At 45.0% G+C, this 17061-nt stretch overlaps 1 protein-coding gene across 1 annotated transcript in view; it reads left to right on the top strand.

Annotated features, from left to right (window-relative positions):
* Window positions 1-17061, top strand: part of LOC138510672 (vomeronasal type-2 receptor 26-like) — a 59411-nt gene that overhangs the window by 35787 nt on the left and 6563 nt on the right. The window contains exon 2 of the mRNA XM_069626452.1: window positions 16732-16855. Within this exon, the coding sequence (XP_069482553.1) occupies window positions 16732-16855 (124 nt within the window). The remainder of the gene's footprint in view (window positions 1-16731; window positions 16856-17061) is intronic.

The raw sequence follows: 17061 nt of genomic DNA, 5'->3' as shown, positions 1-17061 counted from the left end.
CATTCCCATGCATGTACCTCACACGAGAACCCTTGGACATGTCCAACACAGCAGAACATACCCAGTCTGGATGGCAAAGACATGTGGCAGCACAGTCACGCATGGAAGCCCAACTACCACAAGGCCTCCTGTGTGTGTTGCAGTATAGCTTCCCACCCTGACACAGCAGAGACATCCCACCCTGGCCACCCAACAGTCATGCCAATGTTACACGAAAGTAGGCACATCCACAAAAGCACTACACAAAGCTACTCTGAATAACTACAGTATACATTCCTGAAACACTGACCCCTGATTGGCCAATCACATGCCTGGAGAACTGTACAAAATAGTGACAATCAGCAAACGCAACAGCAGCCAGAGGGAATGCCAATGACACATGGGCTAACCACATGTTGCATGAAAAAAACAGATAGAAGGGTCCCCTCCTCCAGTGACAAGGGACAGAGTACTGTTACATTTAAAAACAGAGGCGTTGCAAGTTGTAAGTACTCCATTGATTCAATGCTGCCCCTAGCACAGCACACACCACAATGTAAGTGACCAAATGATAACTAGCCCACATGTAATACATGAGTGTGATGCACATAACAACTCACATATACATAGATACACAGCTGCATGGCAACCTCACACCATGCATGTCCTGTAAGTCAAAGGGTACATGCCAACATTGCAATGAGATAGCATGACCTATTCGACACAAACTTGATCCTGCTGACAATGTCACTGATGACTGAGCCTTGTGCACCCACTGAACCTACCTTGTCCTCATACCTGCATTCTCTCCCCTGCAGGAGATTCTGGATATCCCCAGTACACATGGATCATGACCGCTGTGCGTCATCCACACACTGCAGCTGAGCAGGCATACAACATTGCCCTTGGATGTACACACATCTGATGGAGGGGGCATTTGGACTGGAGAAGGCACGCTTCTGGTGCCTATACCGTACGGGAGGGGCATTGATGTATGCACCTGAAAAAGTTGACAAAATTGTACTTACATGTGCCATGCTGCACAACATTTGCTGTCGCAGGAATGTGGCACTGCCCGCCCGTTGTTCATGTGCAGCCACCTGAGGATGGGAGTGAAGATGATGATGCGCCAGAAGGTGTTGCACGTGTACACAGGAATGGGGTGAGGGAGGGGAGGTTGGCCAGACAGGGTTTGATTGAAAATTATTTTTGATACGGGTGATGGCTTAATTTTGCCCATGTCACTTGAACATTAAAGAGCACTTATCACAATCATGGCTGTCCATGCTTTGTATGAATTTTGAGCTTATTTATTTAAAGATTGTCAATCCCCCATCCCCCAGTGAACACCCAGCACACAATCCCCCCTCCCCCAGTGAACACACAGCATACAATTCCCCTCCCCCCAGTGAACACCCAGCACACAATCCCCCCTCCCCCAGTTAACTCCCCACAACAGTGCAGGTAGGTGCATGTTCTCAGGGCACCCACAACAATGCCATGTCCATCTATGATGTTCTCGGGCACTTTCCATGTCCTGGCCCATCTGGTGTGTGGGATCTCAGCGCAATGAACGGCACCTAGGTGAAGGCTCAAGGGATCCCTCCATGGGTGTAGTGGAGGTTGATGGGACTGACCCGGTGACTTGCAGATGCTGGCAGAGAAGGTTGTTTGATAGCGGAGAAGGTTGTTTGATTCCCTTGTCTGCTCATCTAGTGCAGACACTGCCTCGCACAACTCCCGTACCCTTTGGCCAAAACCTGTCAGGGCTGAGGTGCATTTTTCCACCACTCTCCATGTGCGCGCGTTGTCTCAGGCCATGTACTTGCAGCCATGCCATATGGACCCGCTGCTGGCCTTGATGTGCCGGCTGTGCACTTTGGCCATGGACTCCACTTTTGCCTGTTTGACCTCAATTATGTCCAGTCGTCCCATCACAGCTGCTCCCGTGACTAAAGTTACCCCTGGTGTGATGGGTACCGGCCTGGCAGCTGTGCGCTGCTGGCGGGGCTGCATGGGGATATGTTGGCAGCTTGGATGGGGCTGCTGTGGTCTGAGTGCCGGTCTTCTGGGGTGCCATATGATGGTGTGTCTACATATGCTCTGGCGTGCGGACACAACGCACATGCACACGTGGGGTTTGTGCTCCCTGTGTGACAGGTCCTGGGATCCCCTGTGGTGTGGCCATTCCTTCGGTGTCGCTGCATCTGGGGGAATGCAACACCGGCGAACTACCGTCAAGTCCCGCTTTGCTTGCTGCTCTCCGTGTGTGGATTTGGATTTGAACTCAATTATCCACAAGGTGAAGACTATTGGAGCCTCAGCACCACTTATTATGAACTTTAAAGTCCTTATATATGTTAGACATATATATAATTATATACTAAACTTGGCATTTGCTTTATTGTAGGCATTCTGCTTCCTTGTGTGGGCGTGCCTATAAAACAGGACTCGCGCGCGCACCATGTGCGCGCACCGTGTGCGCGCACCTGCGAAGTCCCATCAAGACCCGCTTTTCCGCTTCGCCGCTGCGTTGCGAGCAAAGCGAGCTTGGGGATAAACGTTGCGGTTTGACTTATTTATTTGATTTTGCATTCGCTAACTTTTTGTGAATCTAAAGACCTGAGTTGTGTGACTCCGGTGACTGATACGGCTGCCGCGTGAGGCATCATGAAACAAAATATCTACAACCTGCGGACTGGAATGCCGCCGTTGACAACATTGATTGTAGATGCAAGCTGCATGCAGGCAAAAGCGAAAGCAGTCCCGTGTGTTTCAACCCCTCGTGGGGTAAGTTTGGGTATTAAAGATGGAATGCTCCCAGTGCCTACAGTGCCTTCGAACTCTAACTGCTCGCAGAAAAAGCAGTCCCTTGTGTCACGACCCCTTGGGCATCAGGGTCAGGTACTGTAGCCCCCCCGTATCTAAGTTAAAAAATCGAGTAAATTCTCGTGAATCAATTTGTAAGAAAAACGCCTCAAACTCAAAATATATACGATTCTTTTATCCGGACTGTGTTAATCAAAAACTAAACCCACAGTCCTCCAACGTCGATAATCAGGACGATTCTAATATACCTACAAAAAATGCAAGAGGTGTGTGGTACGACTGTGCATGTCTCATTATCCGACAGCACAGTCCTAAGAGGGGATTCTTTGGCCCCAAAACCAGAGACCAAACACAGCTCTTTCGCAGCTAACTTGCCCGACCAAGTGGCACTAATTGATCTGTCTTCTCCTGAATCTGACTTTTTGTTAAACCAAACTTTAGGGGGATTGTCCTTTTCACCAAAGTTATTTTCTGTTGGGGGCTGTACAAGATCGAATTTAACATCCTCTTTTCTCCATCCTACCCCACGGAAATGCTCCCCAACAGAAAAACTTCAACCTCTTCAAAATATGTCTAAAGTGGTGGAATAAACATTGGGTGCCATGAATCTAACGATGCAACCAATTACCACTTTGTTTAATACGCTGAATACCAAACTAGACGTACAAAGTGCTCAATTGTTATCGTTGTTAAACTGGCAGGCTAAAAGAAATACTAATCAACAACCAGCTCCAAAGGAAATTCCACTGTACCCTAAGATGACCGTTGACCAGTGCTCTTCACCAATAATATTTGCTTCTGTTGTTGATCTAACCGCTGTTACAAATCCTGTTGTTGACCTAACTTCTGATCCAAATCCTGTTCTTCCAATAGCCCCGCAGTACTGGGTGGAAAACTTGAGTCTAGATCAACAGGTGGGAGACCCAATGTCTCCAATTACTGTGGACAACTCAGGTATTCTATGTTCACTTCCTTATATTGGTCAAGTCATCAGAGAAGTAACCCCGGATACCAACAAGAGTCCGGGTGGTGCGACGAATAATGCTCCTTTACAAGAATCATTTACAATATTTTGTAAAAATTCCTCATCTTCAGGAATTAAACCTGGTCCGGCTGACAAGGTAAAACAAAAAACTAAGGCGCTTGCTCCATCCAAAAAATCGAAAAATATCAAAAAAACTGAAATAATTGCTTCGGTAAGCTACAAACAATTCTTTAATATGCTTACCCTACCTAAAAAGCAGTCTCAGCAAATCTCATGTGCTATTACTAAAAAATATACGCAACTGAATCAACTACGTAAATTAAAGCTTGACTGCGCAAACAAAAACTCTACTGTAGTGGAACCTTATGCGCCACTAGACCATCTAGTTCAAGCTGTTCAGAACTATGAACTTCTTGAAAAGCAGCAAGCATGCTCTAAGATTCAGCCCCTACGACCAAAGCAGCTAGCTTGTTCTAAGATTCAGCTTCCATTACAAGCGACTATTAACAAATGTGTGAGGTCACGGAGTGCTGTTAAGGAAATTACTAAGAGTCCCAAATCGAGTCAAGTTTTTACTTCCTCTCTGACTCCATCTTCTGATCACGAGCAAGAGTTGCTAGCGGCTCGTAGATCAGAAATCAGAAAGGAAGTTGATGCCTATATGAGTGCTTTTACAGCTTTACCGACACTCCAAGCTCCAACCCCTGAGTTACGCAATCATTCAGCTTTAACCTCTCAGGCGTCTGAGCGTAAACGATCAGTGACCTTTAAAAGTGATCTTGACAAAAATGATTCAACTTCTGATCCATCTCTGCCTACTCAGGAGGCTGAAATAGCATTGTTACTAAATTCTTTACGTCCAATGACAAGAAATTTTGTTCTCCCTAAGGCATTATTGCCCCCTAAGAAATCCGCTACAAAGTCCATCTTGAAAACAAAAGCAGATAAAAAAAATCTCATGTTGCTTTAGTGTTGGGATGTCGGCCTGCGCCACATCCTCAATATGTATCAAACCGCCATAGCATTTTACAAGTGTTCTCTGACATTTCCATGTTACAGGACATTGGATCTGCTGATATTGCCCAGGTAGAGTTCTTTAATGATAATCTAGTAAGTACTGCCTGTATTTGGCTTACCTCCCGTGTTGTTAGGAATCGCATATGGGATGCGAAAGATCAATTACTAGATTTAGGGTTTATACTCCTATTAGGTCCTTCTAATCCAACTAAGGGACCACAGAGTGCAGAAACCTGGATTGAATCGGCTTTAAAAGAACTCACAAATTCTCAAAGTTCTACTGAGGCTGATACACTTGCGGCTATACCCTCCCAATGCTGTTGTAATTGTGAATCCAGAAGTTAACTTCCGTGCAAGGTCAAAAATGAACGGTTTATTACTCTTGCCTCTTGGAATACGCATGGTTTTCATCATTTAATTAACAACACGCAAGACCCTTTCATTGATTATGATGTGATTCTTTTACAGGAAACCAGGTTTATGTCTGTCCCTCTTTGGGACAACCATGGTTTACATTTTGTGCCAGCAATAAAAGGAGACAAGGGTCGGCCAATGTCTGGTTTTATGACAGGTGCTAAATTATCCTCTCATACAAGCATAATATTTACATATGCTCCAAACTCTTTTTCTCAACTTACAATCATATCAATAGCAAAGACCCTGTACGCGATCGTAAACTTATACTGGAATACCAAAGGCCTTGAAATCCGGAGGTTTTTAGTTGATTTGTCCACCATGTTGGACTTCATTGTATTAGTTCCGACTATCCAGCATACAATAATTGACGGTGATCTTAATCTGCACTGTGTCCAAGAAAGGTTGGTGAAAGAAAATTCTAGACAAAGGATGTGGGAGCAATTGATGTCAAATAGAGGGTTTTGTATGCTTGATGGAAGCAAATTTGATACTGATAAAATAGCTTACACGTATCTATCTATATAGACGACAGGTTGTTTTCCAAAATCAAAACTTTTTATATTAATCCAAATGCAAATAGTGACCATTGCATTCTTTCCATCAAATGGGTAGATGATGCTTCTTATATCAAGACTCCCTCTATGCCGGTAAATGGTCATATGTCTGTTTCCAATTCGTTAAATCGAATTCGGTGGAATGAAACTAGTCTTACAAAATGTGATAATTCCTTGCGAGCAGCTTTTTGTCACTCACGAGATAGTCTTTCATCCATTACCATTCCTTATTATGATCTCATGCAATATTTTCCTGATACTAGGGCACGTAAAACTCTGGCCCCCAAGTACACTCACATGTTTGACAGGGAAGCACAAAATAGGCTTTAAAACTTCCACTGTGCACGAGACATGAAGCTCTTACCAAAGTTAAAACCTCATATAGAAACTGGCGGCGACAACACCGCAGTAAATTGTATTTGGAAGGTTTTAACTGATGCCTTATCCCCGGTACAAACAATGTCTCAAATTCAGAGTGTGCCGGAAGCTAGTTGGATCAGTTACTTTTCCAAAATGTATGCGCTTCCTCCAAATTCTGTGAAAACGATCAGTATACCTTCTTACAACCCATTTCACATTAACATCTCGAAGGCCGACATACTCTTCTTCATTAACAAAATAAATGAATCCAGAGCTTCAGGTCCAGATGGCCTGTCCAATAAAATTTTCAAACAACATCCAGAACTCTGGTCATCGATCCTGTATCAAATTTATTTTTGAGCATACTAATAACACCCAAGAGATTCCTGTCTCTTGGAAACATTCTTTAATTGTCCCTATCCATAAAAAAGGTGATTGCTGTCTGCCTGAGAACTATAGACCGATAGCTTTATTGGATGCCCGCGGGAAATTATACAGTCGCATCATACTACAAAACTGGTTTTGTGGCGGACTTAGGGACCTCTGTGAACTTAATCACGTTGAATGTGTTAAAGTCAAAATATGGCGACATAAAACAACCATTATATATGGCATTTGTGGACTTTCGGTCAGCGTTTGACTCAGTTGACAGATTGTTACTTTTTCAGAAATTGCAAAATTATGGCTGTCCATCCTCAGTGCTAACCATAATCCAAATTTTTCACTCAAATACAACTATGCAAGTTAGATTGTCCATTGATGGTGTTCTCTCTGCGAATATTGAAACTTTAAGAGGCCTGAAACAAGGGTGCATCTTAGCATCGACTTTATTCAATCTTTTTCTATTAGACATTGGAATCTCCTTTGAAGAAGCAATCTCTGATGCTCCTAAATTAGGGTCTCAAAAGATCATATGGGTCTCTATGCCGATGATTTAGTTCTAATCTCGCAAACCCCAAAAGGTCTTCATGATCTACTAAACAAATTGGAAACATATGTTGATAATAACAATCTCCCAATTAACGTGAGCAAAACGCAAATAGTGATCTGCCAAAAGAAGGAAAACAAAAAAATGCCAAATTTTCAGGGGGTTTTGCAGAAATCACCATTAAAAATTGTCTCTAGTTACAAATATTTGGATCTGCCTTTCTCAGGTTCTGTAAAAAACCAAATATACCTAGACACATTAAGGGCAAAAACTCTGACTTTAACATCGCAAGCAAGAATAATTCTGCATAAATATGGAAAATTCACAACAACCCATGTAGTTACCTTCTTTAACCAGAAAGTTGTTCTGATTCTTTCATACGGAGTCGAAACTTTTCTACCACGTCAAAGGGCCTTTTGGGATCTCCTGGAAGGTAAATTCTGGAAAGCAGTTTTTCGATTACCGTTGTGTACACCGATTTGCCTATTGAGATACGAGTTGGGTCTGATCTCGTTGTTTGCATTGGTTGTTTGGAAGTTGTGCAACTTTTACCGTAAATGTCTGCTTGGATTTAACAACACGAATATTCTGAGATCGCTGGCAGTGTATATGTGTTCATCTCATGATGTTTTTCCTAAAGAGTGGGTTAAGGGCATTTTGAGGATGGTGGTTGAAGCTAACGTCTCGATTGAGTTGCTACTAACCAATCCAGACAAAGCGAGAAAAAATATATATTGGCACGATTGGGCTATAACATATCAATTGTGTACAAAATATGTGGATTATGACTTAAATCTTTTTCCACCTAAAAAATTCAAACAAATGGCCCATTATCTTATAAAGTGCCCATCCAACTTTGTACATGCAGAAATGTTAAGATCACGTCTAAATTTTCACTCAACAAATCAAATCCTGGCAAGACGTGGATTAATTCCTAAACACCAACAATTTTGTCAGTTTTGTAAAAACAGCAAACAAGTGGAAACCCTAATGCATTTAGTTGTTGAATGCTCTGCTCTTGTCAGTTTGCGAGAAATTTATTTTCGCAATCTATTGCAATTATCATGTGATCGTTCTTCTTTTGAAATCTGGACTATTTTAATTACAAGCAATCAAACTGTTATCCACATTGCACTCACACAGTTCATAAAAACAATTTTGCCATATGACTCTGTGTTATAAGAGATTTGTGCATTTGTTATATGTGGATTTCCTGGTTTGAACTTCTTTTAACAATAATTCTGTGTTATGTATTATTTATGTTAATTTGTCTAAAACTGACGTATTTTTGGTTTGAAAATATTTTAATTAGTTTGTACATCAATAAGGTTTTATATAATTGAAGATTAGTGATTTCATTTGTGTATGGTGTGTTGTGTAAGAAATATGCTGTAAGAAACTTGTTTCTTTTTGAATTTTGAAAGGTTGATTTAATCAGCCAATCAAAAAAAACAAAAAAACAAAAGCAACAGTCCTGTCTGAGGCACAGCTGGAGGTGTCTGTCACTCACTGGGCTCTGACCCACAGGTGACTCCCTCTGCCTCGAAAGTCTGCATGATGGCTTGGGGTGAGGTAGGCGCTGACACCCTCAGGCCATGTGGGTGCTGCAGCCGTCTGGTTGGGTTGCGGTGTGGTGATGTGGGATGGGTCCAGCGTCGGTTTGTTTCCGGGTGGCCCCTTTGCGGGGTGGTGGTGCTGGTTGAGGTATGCTGCCTCGGGTGCTGTGATGAAGTGGCCTCCTCACCGTCATCCTGTGACAATCGCCATGTGCCTATGGGGTACATAGGGTGTGGATTGAGTTCAGGGCAGCCTACATTAGTATAATGCAGTTCATAGCATCAAGTGGGATTGTAGGCAGTAGCTATTATGCATGGTACTTGCATTGTGTCCAATCCCCATGTAGTGATTGGTGGAATGTGACAGTGTAGAGGAACACTGCACGGAAATGTTTGTATGTCATCATCACATGCAAGATGGGGATGCACCATGCACATGGTCATGGAGGTTTATTCATGCACACTCACACTCTACGTAGCTGTGCCATGGGAATGGATGTCTGTCCCAGGGCCCTTGTATTGATGCAGTGCACGTGCAGGGGAGTCTAGGGGACTCTACGGTTCAGTGGTTCAAAGGCTCTGTTATGGATGTCTGCAGTGCCTCACACACATTTCATGCACATTCACTCAGGGTCTGCATGCATTTGGGGTGGGACTCACCTGCAGCCGGCTGGATACCAGTGTCAGCCTCGGCTCCACCAACTCCCTCTATGGTGCCCATGTCGATTACCACAGTCATCTTTTTCTCCCAGGGTGTGAGCTCGGGTGGTGGTGGTGCTGGCCCACCTCCATTGCCCCTGCTTGCACTCCTGTGTTGTGAGAGTATGCCGCATACTCTGACACGCAAGTCATTGAGGCGCTTGCAACAGTCCTTCCCATCCTGGGGCATGCACCCCACTGCAGACACCCTCTGGCTGATGTGCCGCCAGATCTGTGTACGACGCTGGCGCTTGTCTTGCGCTGCTGTAATTCATCATGGTGGATCTCTGCCTCCTCCACAAGTACAGCCAGCTCCTGGTCACTGAATTCTGGTTTCCTGACCCTATTCAGGGCTGGCTTGCCCTTGGTACGCTCCTGTGACATATTTCACTCTTCCCAGGGTTGGATGGCTTGCAGGGGCAGTGATATCCGACGGATTGTGATTTCCAAGATGGCCGCTGCGTTGTTTCCCGTTCCGGCGTTGACGCGTTTCCCATGTGATAATAGCGCACGCTTATGGCGCGCGCTATTACCGTGGGATGACGAAAGCACACGGTGCGCTGGATTTACGGGTTCTTGGCCCTTTTTTACATTGAGCGCTATTTGCGCTAACGCCATGTCCCTGTGCGCAGGCACGCAAACTTGTGATCTGGTGGACTATCCGCCGTGAGGGCTTGGCATTAGTGCTGATACCACTCGATGGGAAAACCACTGTATTACCACCAAACTCGTGATGAGGCCAACAGTCTAGTTGGCATTGATTGCTTTGCAAAATATCTAAACATAAATACAAACAGTATGTGCAATTGGTGTGCAGTCATAATGTCAAAAAATAATGTCGAATTACAAAAATGTCTAAAACATAATGTGGAAAAAAATATGTCGAATTTTTTAGACATTATGACTTTCGACATTATTACATTCGACTTTATGACTATAAACCGTGCAATTGCTATGTTACGCCATCTTCTTGGCCACAAGCCAAATGCTTTGGCAAACTAAAGACTGGTCTGCATTGGATGGGTGCTTGTAGTGGGAGACAGCACTGAGTAGGCTGCTGGTCAAGTGACCACGCCCTGCCACTCAGTTGCTCCACCCACTTCCAGTTTTCTTGCCTTTGAATCCTCTACTCTAGGAATGTATGCCAGCTGCAGACAGATGGCATTGAGTGGGCTGCTGGTCATGTGTCCAGGCCCTGCCACTCAGTTGCTCCACCCACCTCCCGTTTTTCACGCCTTCCAAGTCTCTACTCAATTACTGTATTTTTATGTTTCTTATTTTTATCGTTTGAAGCTCAGACCTAGCTCTAGAGCAGCGGAGCGTTGTTGGGCTGCCATCTTTTAAAAGCAGAGCATTACTGTGAGCTCTGTGCATCAGTATTGGCATCCAATGGAATTAGTCCTTGTTCAGGTGTTGAAAGAGCCATGTTTTGAGAGATTTGCAAAACTGAAGAATTGTGGGGCATTCCAAGCCAACACTGGGCTCGAGTTCGAGAGAGCAGGTGCATGACAAGAGAAGACCTGTTTGTGGGTCATCTCTTTGGGGCCGCCAACCATCCTGTAGAGAGTTAGGAGGATCTGTGGAGCCTGAACATATAGTGCCACATTATGTTTTTTTAATGTTTACTTGATAAGTGAAAAAAAAAATAAGTGTTTTAAATTTGTTAAACCACTTTTAAATGATGCATATTTTCGCTGCTCTGCTCGGTATTCATTTTTTCTGGTGCCCTTCATCTCTCCGGGGATTTGCGTGCTGTGAGGATGCATTCCTTTGTGCTTTGCATTGCCATCCTTGTGGCAATTTCCAAGATGGCTGCATCTATTGTCTTGGTCAAGTCATCTGAAGGCTGCTTCCTGTCTCCTTAAATACTGTTGGACACTAAGACTGTGAAAATGGCCTTTCGGGGACCGGCAGGCTTTAACCAGCCCCCATCGCCAAAGGCCCACTACCTAGGGCCCTGTCTGTTCCACTGTCCATTGCCTGGCCGGGCCTGGGTGCCCTTTTCTACACCTCCTCCCATGCTTCACATGAGTGCTAAGGAAATGTTCATGTCATCGGGACCCGCAGAAAGAAATGGTCCATTTAAAACTTCTCTGCAATTCATTTGCTTTAAATACCCTCATCGATCCTTTCCTACAAACCTGGACTGTTCAACCTCTCACTCCTTCTCATTCTGGACTCCAACTAAACTAGCATTGCAGTCACTAATTGTTTCACCTGCCCTGCTGAAAAAATTTAGCCTGCCTGTGATTTTTCCATGTGTTAGCCTGCCGTATTTGAAAATGAAATTTAGCCTGCCCTTGCTGGTTCATGTGTTAGCCTGCCCATGTGCCCTGTGACCACCGCTTTCATCTGCCTTGCCGCACTTTTCAAATTATGGTGTGCCAGGTGACCACTGTGCTTTACCTGCATGCTTTCCCACCCTAGTTCTCTTGTCTCCTCTGCCTCAACCCCCTTTTCATCTCCATTCCCTCTTCTTTCTTCCCTCATTTGTCACCCACCCCCCCTCCACTTCAGTTACCGTAGTCTCTGTCTCTCCTATCTTTTCCAACTGCTTCTCTATCGACTACCCTTGCCTTCTCACTAAGTCTGGTAGGAAGAAGTTCAAAAAGGATATCCTGGTCTCTAAGCCAGGCCTACCTATCGTTGATACCCTCACCAATCCTTCCTCCAGACAGACTCTCACCGACATACTCTTTGTTGTTCCTTTCCCAGACCTATGGACTCTTCATATGGTTTCTGTGCTCTCGCCTTACTGATCCTCTCCCATTAATGGTGAAACCCAGTAGGAGGCCCTCCTTTACTCCTTCCACTCCTCTAAGGTCATCATTAATGTTTACCTGAAAGGTACCATCTTGGTCCCTCAGACCAAACTCCTCCTCTTCGACAGACGTTTCCCATGTCTTATCAAATTCCTTTCAGATCCCGCTATCTCTTCTCTCCAATCTTCGGCTTTCTTGCCCCAACCCTCTGCCTCTTCTCTGGCACCCTCTTCCTCCACCGTGGCCGCCCTCTCCTCCTTCTTCTTCTGCCCTCTCTTAGGCTCCTCCTATACCTCCGCAGGGAGTACATCTAATGTGTACTCCTCCCAGAAAGTCTTTCAAGGATGGCAACCTTCTCCACCTTGCCACCCTAAACTCTTGCTCAGCTGTCAAACACTCCTTTGATATCTGCCATCTCCTGGAAGAACATGACCTTGATGTACTTGGTCTCACCGAGACATGGTTCACAGCCAGCTCTGTCACAAGCTCTGACACTCTTCTCCCTGATAGCTACAAGCTCCTCTCCGTTCCCAAAGGCAACCACACTGGTGGGGGTGTAGCTTTGATTTTCTCTGATTAGATTCCTGCCTCTACAAGCCTATACCTCCTTTTAATGCCTTGTCTGTGGGTGTTCCCTCTTTCCTGGCCACTCTCTCACTGTGGCCACTATCTACTGACCTCTCTTGCTCCCTCCTGCCCTCGACCACTCAACTCCTCCTTCGTGGAGGTCTCCGCATCTACCTAGATGCTTCCTGCCCCTCCTCATGACTCTTTCCCAATCTCTGAGACTTTTTTCTATTCTTCCCTCTGACCCGTCTCATTCTGCAGGGCACACATTGGATGTTCTCATCTCCTCTGACCTCCCCCTCTCTAACCCTCTCACCAATCCACTCTCCAAGAGCGATCACTTTCTCCTTTACTCCCACCTCTCCCTCTCAACCCCGCAGGCCAAGCCAGCTCCAGCACTGTCACCTACCTTCTCGGTCATCCAGCCCATGAAGATTGTATCAGTTGAGGCTTTCGCTGCCACTTTCTCCCCTCTGCCTCCACCTCTGGCTGACTCTCATCCTGATACTGCCCTTTCAAAGCTCCACTCTGCTATCTCTGACACCCTCGATGTTCTTGCCCCTGTCACGAGGATCCGCCTGAAGCCCAAAGCCAATTACAACTCTTGGTATGACTCTGACCTCGTCACCCTTAAACGCAAGTGTAGGGTTGTCGAGTGGAAATGGCAAGCATCTTGTGCATCCACTGACAAACTGGCCTGCCGCCAGCTCCAAAGGCAATATCGGCTGTCGTTCCACACTAAGAAAAGAGCTTGCATCCAAGCCCGCGTTTCTACAGCATCTAACAACTCGGCCAGACTCTTTAAAATCTGCAAGGAGCTGGCCAATCCTGCTTCCGTCTCTATCTCTCTTGTGCCCTCCTAGGACCTCTGGATGGCCCTGGCTTCTCATTTCATCTAAAAAAAAACAGGACATTCTGTCCACCCTCTCATCCTTTCCTACTCTCCTCCTCTTCCCGCTTCTTACTCTGCTCCCTCTCTCCCCCCTCAGCTGCCCAAACTCCCTCTTTTTCTTTCTTTCCTCTGTTTTCCCCAATGAGATTTCTAGACAAGTTTGATCTGTGAAAATCTTGTCAAAAAAGGTTCCTCCCTGTTCGTCCATAACCATCAAGGGCAATATTGACACCCTTGCTCCTGCCCTGGCTGACTTCTGCAATCACTCCTTCACTGCTGGAGCATTCCCCTACCCTCTGAAGCACTCTCTTGTACACCATCTTCTCACAAAACCCACAGCCAAACCCTCCTGCCTGGCTAACTATCACACGATCTCTATCACCCCTTTCCTGGGCAAACTCCTGGAAACGCTAGCCATCTCTCAGCTTAACCTCCACACTGATTCTGTTGGCTGTCTTCATGACCATCAGTCTGACTTCAGAGCAGTATTACCAAAAGCAGGTAAAGTTCTCAACTTTTTTATCGTGCTTGCGGAGTAGCACAGCGTTAATGCGGATGCTCATAGAAGACGGTTTTGAACCGAGACTGCCGCCGAGAGTTGTGACGAGCGTCGGAATGAATGAGTAATGTTTTCTGCTTCGCCAGCTTAATTGCCGTGACAGCCAAAAGGTCAATCTGCGCGTGATTGAAAACATGTGGTCCTCTCTGTGAACGGGGCACTGCATATGAGCATTGAATCAGTATTCTTTCTCCTGGTGGACAACAGCAGCTAAAGAGGTTGTGCAGCAGTGCCGTGTTTTTCTCCTCTGATGGTCCTGTATGTAAAATTGCGGGCTACAAATTTGAAAAAAAGAACTTACAGATGACAACAAATTGGTTGTACAAATCTACTGTTGGGGTACAAAGTCGTTTTCGACTTACTTTGAAGAAATTCTGTCATGAAGATGGCCTAAGAAAAGAAAGTTTAAAAACACTAGGGATAGTGTCTGGAATAAATTAACGGCCGGAACATGCAGACAGTCATCTAGAATACCCATGCCAATTAATTGTGGGTTTTTTTTCATGCAAACAAAGTGGTCAGAATAATATAAAATCCTGTTGTATTCTCCTCCCCTCCTTTGTCGAATTGGTGCTTACTGCACCTTTTTTGAGATTTATATAGCTTTTTAATTATTGGCAAATTGTTATAAAATGTGCAATACTGTGTATGTGGCAATCTCTGCCTTTTTAATGTTATACAACATGTGATAATAATAAAATTGAAATTAATTTTGTAAGTACTGTTTATGCAGTGGGTTCAGGACTTTAGATAGGAACAAATGTAATAGGTATCTGTCTATTGTGTAATTGTGCTTTCACTTCAGAACACTGGGGCAATGGAAAGAGGGGTATCTGACTCACCTTTATGACTTCAGAGCAGCCAGAAGAACGGAAATGGCCCTCCTGAACATCTGTGAAGACCTGCTCTACAACCCTGATTCTAATCTCCCCACGGTCCTCATCTTAGTCGATCTCTCCACTGCCTTCGACGCGGTCAACCGTGCCCTTATGCTCAACCACCTCTGTGATAACCTGGGTGTCATTGATCAGGCCCTGGATGAACTACACAGTATCTAACTAAACTAAACAACTATAACGGACTGTACATTCATTATGGCAGGCAGCATCTAGGCAGCACAGGAAAGGTGTGCCAGAGAAAGGGAATGCTGACCCGCACATTCAGGGCTCCATCGATGCTGCAGTCCCTGCACCCAAGGTCTCCCCTCTGGTGTTTAAAATTTGATTTACCCCTCTGAATGCCCCATAGCATGGAAGGTGTGTGTTGCTGCTGGGGAGAAATATGATGGCATGAGCTTCGATTGCTGGTGGACAGGTTGTGGAGGTTAGGGGGGTCTGGCACAGTATCAGGAATGAAAGGGTGTGGGGGTCAAGTCAGTGGTGTGAGAACAGCTCCGGCCTGGAGGGGTGGTGGTTTGAGGCTCAATGGTAGTTTGGTGGAGTTAAATGAACGCAGGGTAGGGCCTGGTACTGTCTCGCGGTCTGTTTTGGGTGCATTCCTGAAGGTGATACTAAATATTTGCAAAACTGAAGGGATGAGAGGGAAATGGACTTCCGTGGGAACAAGGCTCGAGCGGGGCTGGCATATTCTTCAGTAATGGGGCTCTGTGACTTGGGAGCGCTGGCAGTGGGGGCCTGCGGCCTGGTCTTGTTCTGGCCTAATACAAAATGGAGTCGCGAGCAGTGGGCCTTTCTAGTGCTAGGGGCCTACCGCTATGCACTGCTGATATGCTAGATGTTGCCTGATGGGGTGGATCGCTCCCCCTTGTACGTTATATTGCCTTATATGGTGTTCACCATCTTTGAAAGCGCCTAGGGGGGTGGGATGGCCCCATTTTCATCCCAACATTACTAAAGTCAGAATTAAATGTATCATCAATTATTAAAAAGCAAGACTAAAACATCATCATAGGAAATTCGTCTTCACATTTTCTGGGCATTTTTTGAACACCGCTTAACTGCAGAATATGCATACAAATACAGGAATCAGTAGTAATTAAAGCAAATAAAAGCATTGACTCTCGCATACAAAGAAAACAAATTCGCAGAATAGGCACTCAATCCGCACCCCTGGTGGTGTGGGTTAATGGAACGGAATCTTGCCCTCCATGTGTTTATCAGATAGTTCACAACTGAATGCACTGCCAGTTCATCTTTTGAATTGACGCATAATGCTAATGCGTTGTTTAAAGATGTAAATGATCTATACTTGAATAGCAGCATGAGATATCTCTTTCTAATATAGCGAAAAATCACGAAAAACTGATTTAGATAAGTGTACACAATATAAGGGCCATACTCTATAACATGGCAGCTAGCTGGAGCGTTAGTACCCTTTAATGGCTAAATGTTGCCACTTTCAGTGCAGACCTTGATTGTCATTGTCTCATTCATGAGTCGGTGGGTGGGCTATCTTCATTAATTCAAATGCACTGAGCTTTCTTTCAAGTCAATAAGAAATGCTGGGCTTTCCCATGCCCAGTACAAGAGAATGTTCACGCATTACCAAGTGTTTATTCATTTGCTAGTGCCTAACTTTTTTCCGGAACATCCAAATGGGTTACGCTGTTCTATTAAAAAAGTGTCCCACTTTTTTCCAATGTTTTTAATGTTCCCTTTTCAACCCAGGCTCCTCGCTCTGTCTGCAGTGAGAGCTGCCTTCCAGGGTACAGAAAAGCTCCTATAAAGCACATGCCCACCTGCTGCTTTGACTGTGTGCCGTGTGCCGAAGGAGAGTTTTCAAACAGCACCGGTGAGTGATGTCTTTGCAGCTGTTATTGTTCAGAAGGGCACAATACTATGCGCACACTGTGTGTCAATAACTCATAGGTTATACTCTGTGTACAGTTTTACCAAAGCTTTCTATAACTGTGAAGACCCTTTGAAGGAGCACCCACTCTCTGAATAAGATGGAATCACTGGCTACTTCTCACTCTCAAATTTCACTTGTTGTGATTA

This window comes from Ambystoma mexicanum, chromosome 6p (assembly GCF_040938575.1).
Source record: "Ambystoma mexicanum isolate Mex_15411 chromosome 6p, UKY_AmexF1_1, whole genome shotgun sequence".
NCBI lineage: Eukaryota > Metazoa > Chordata > Amphibia > Caudata > Ambystomatidae > Ambystoma > Ambystoma mexicanum.
This window is presented reverse-complemented; position numbering and strand designations above follow the sequence as displayed.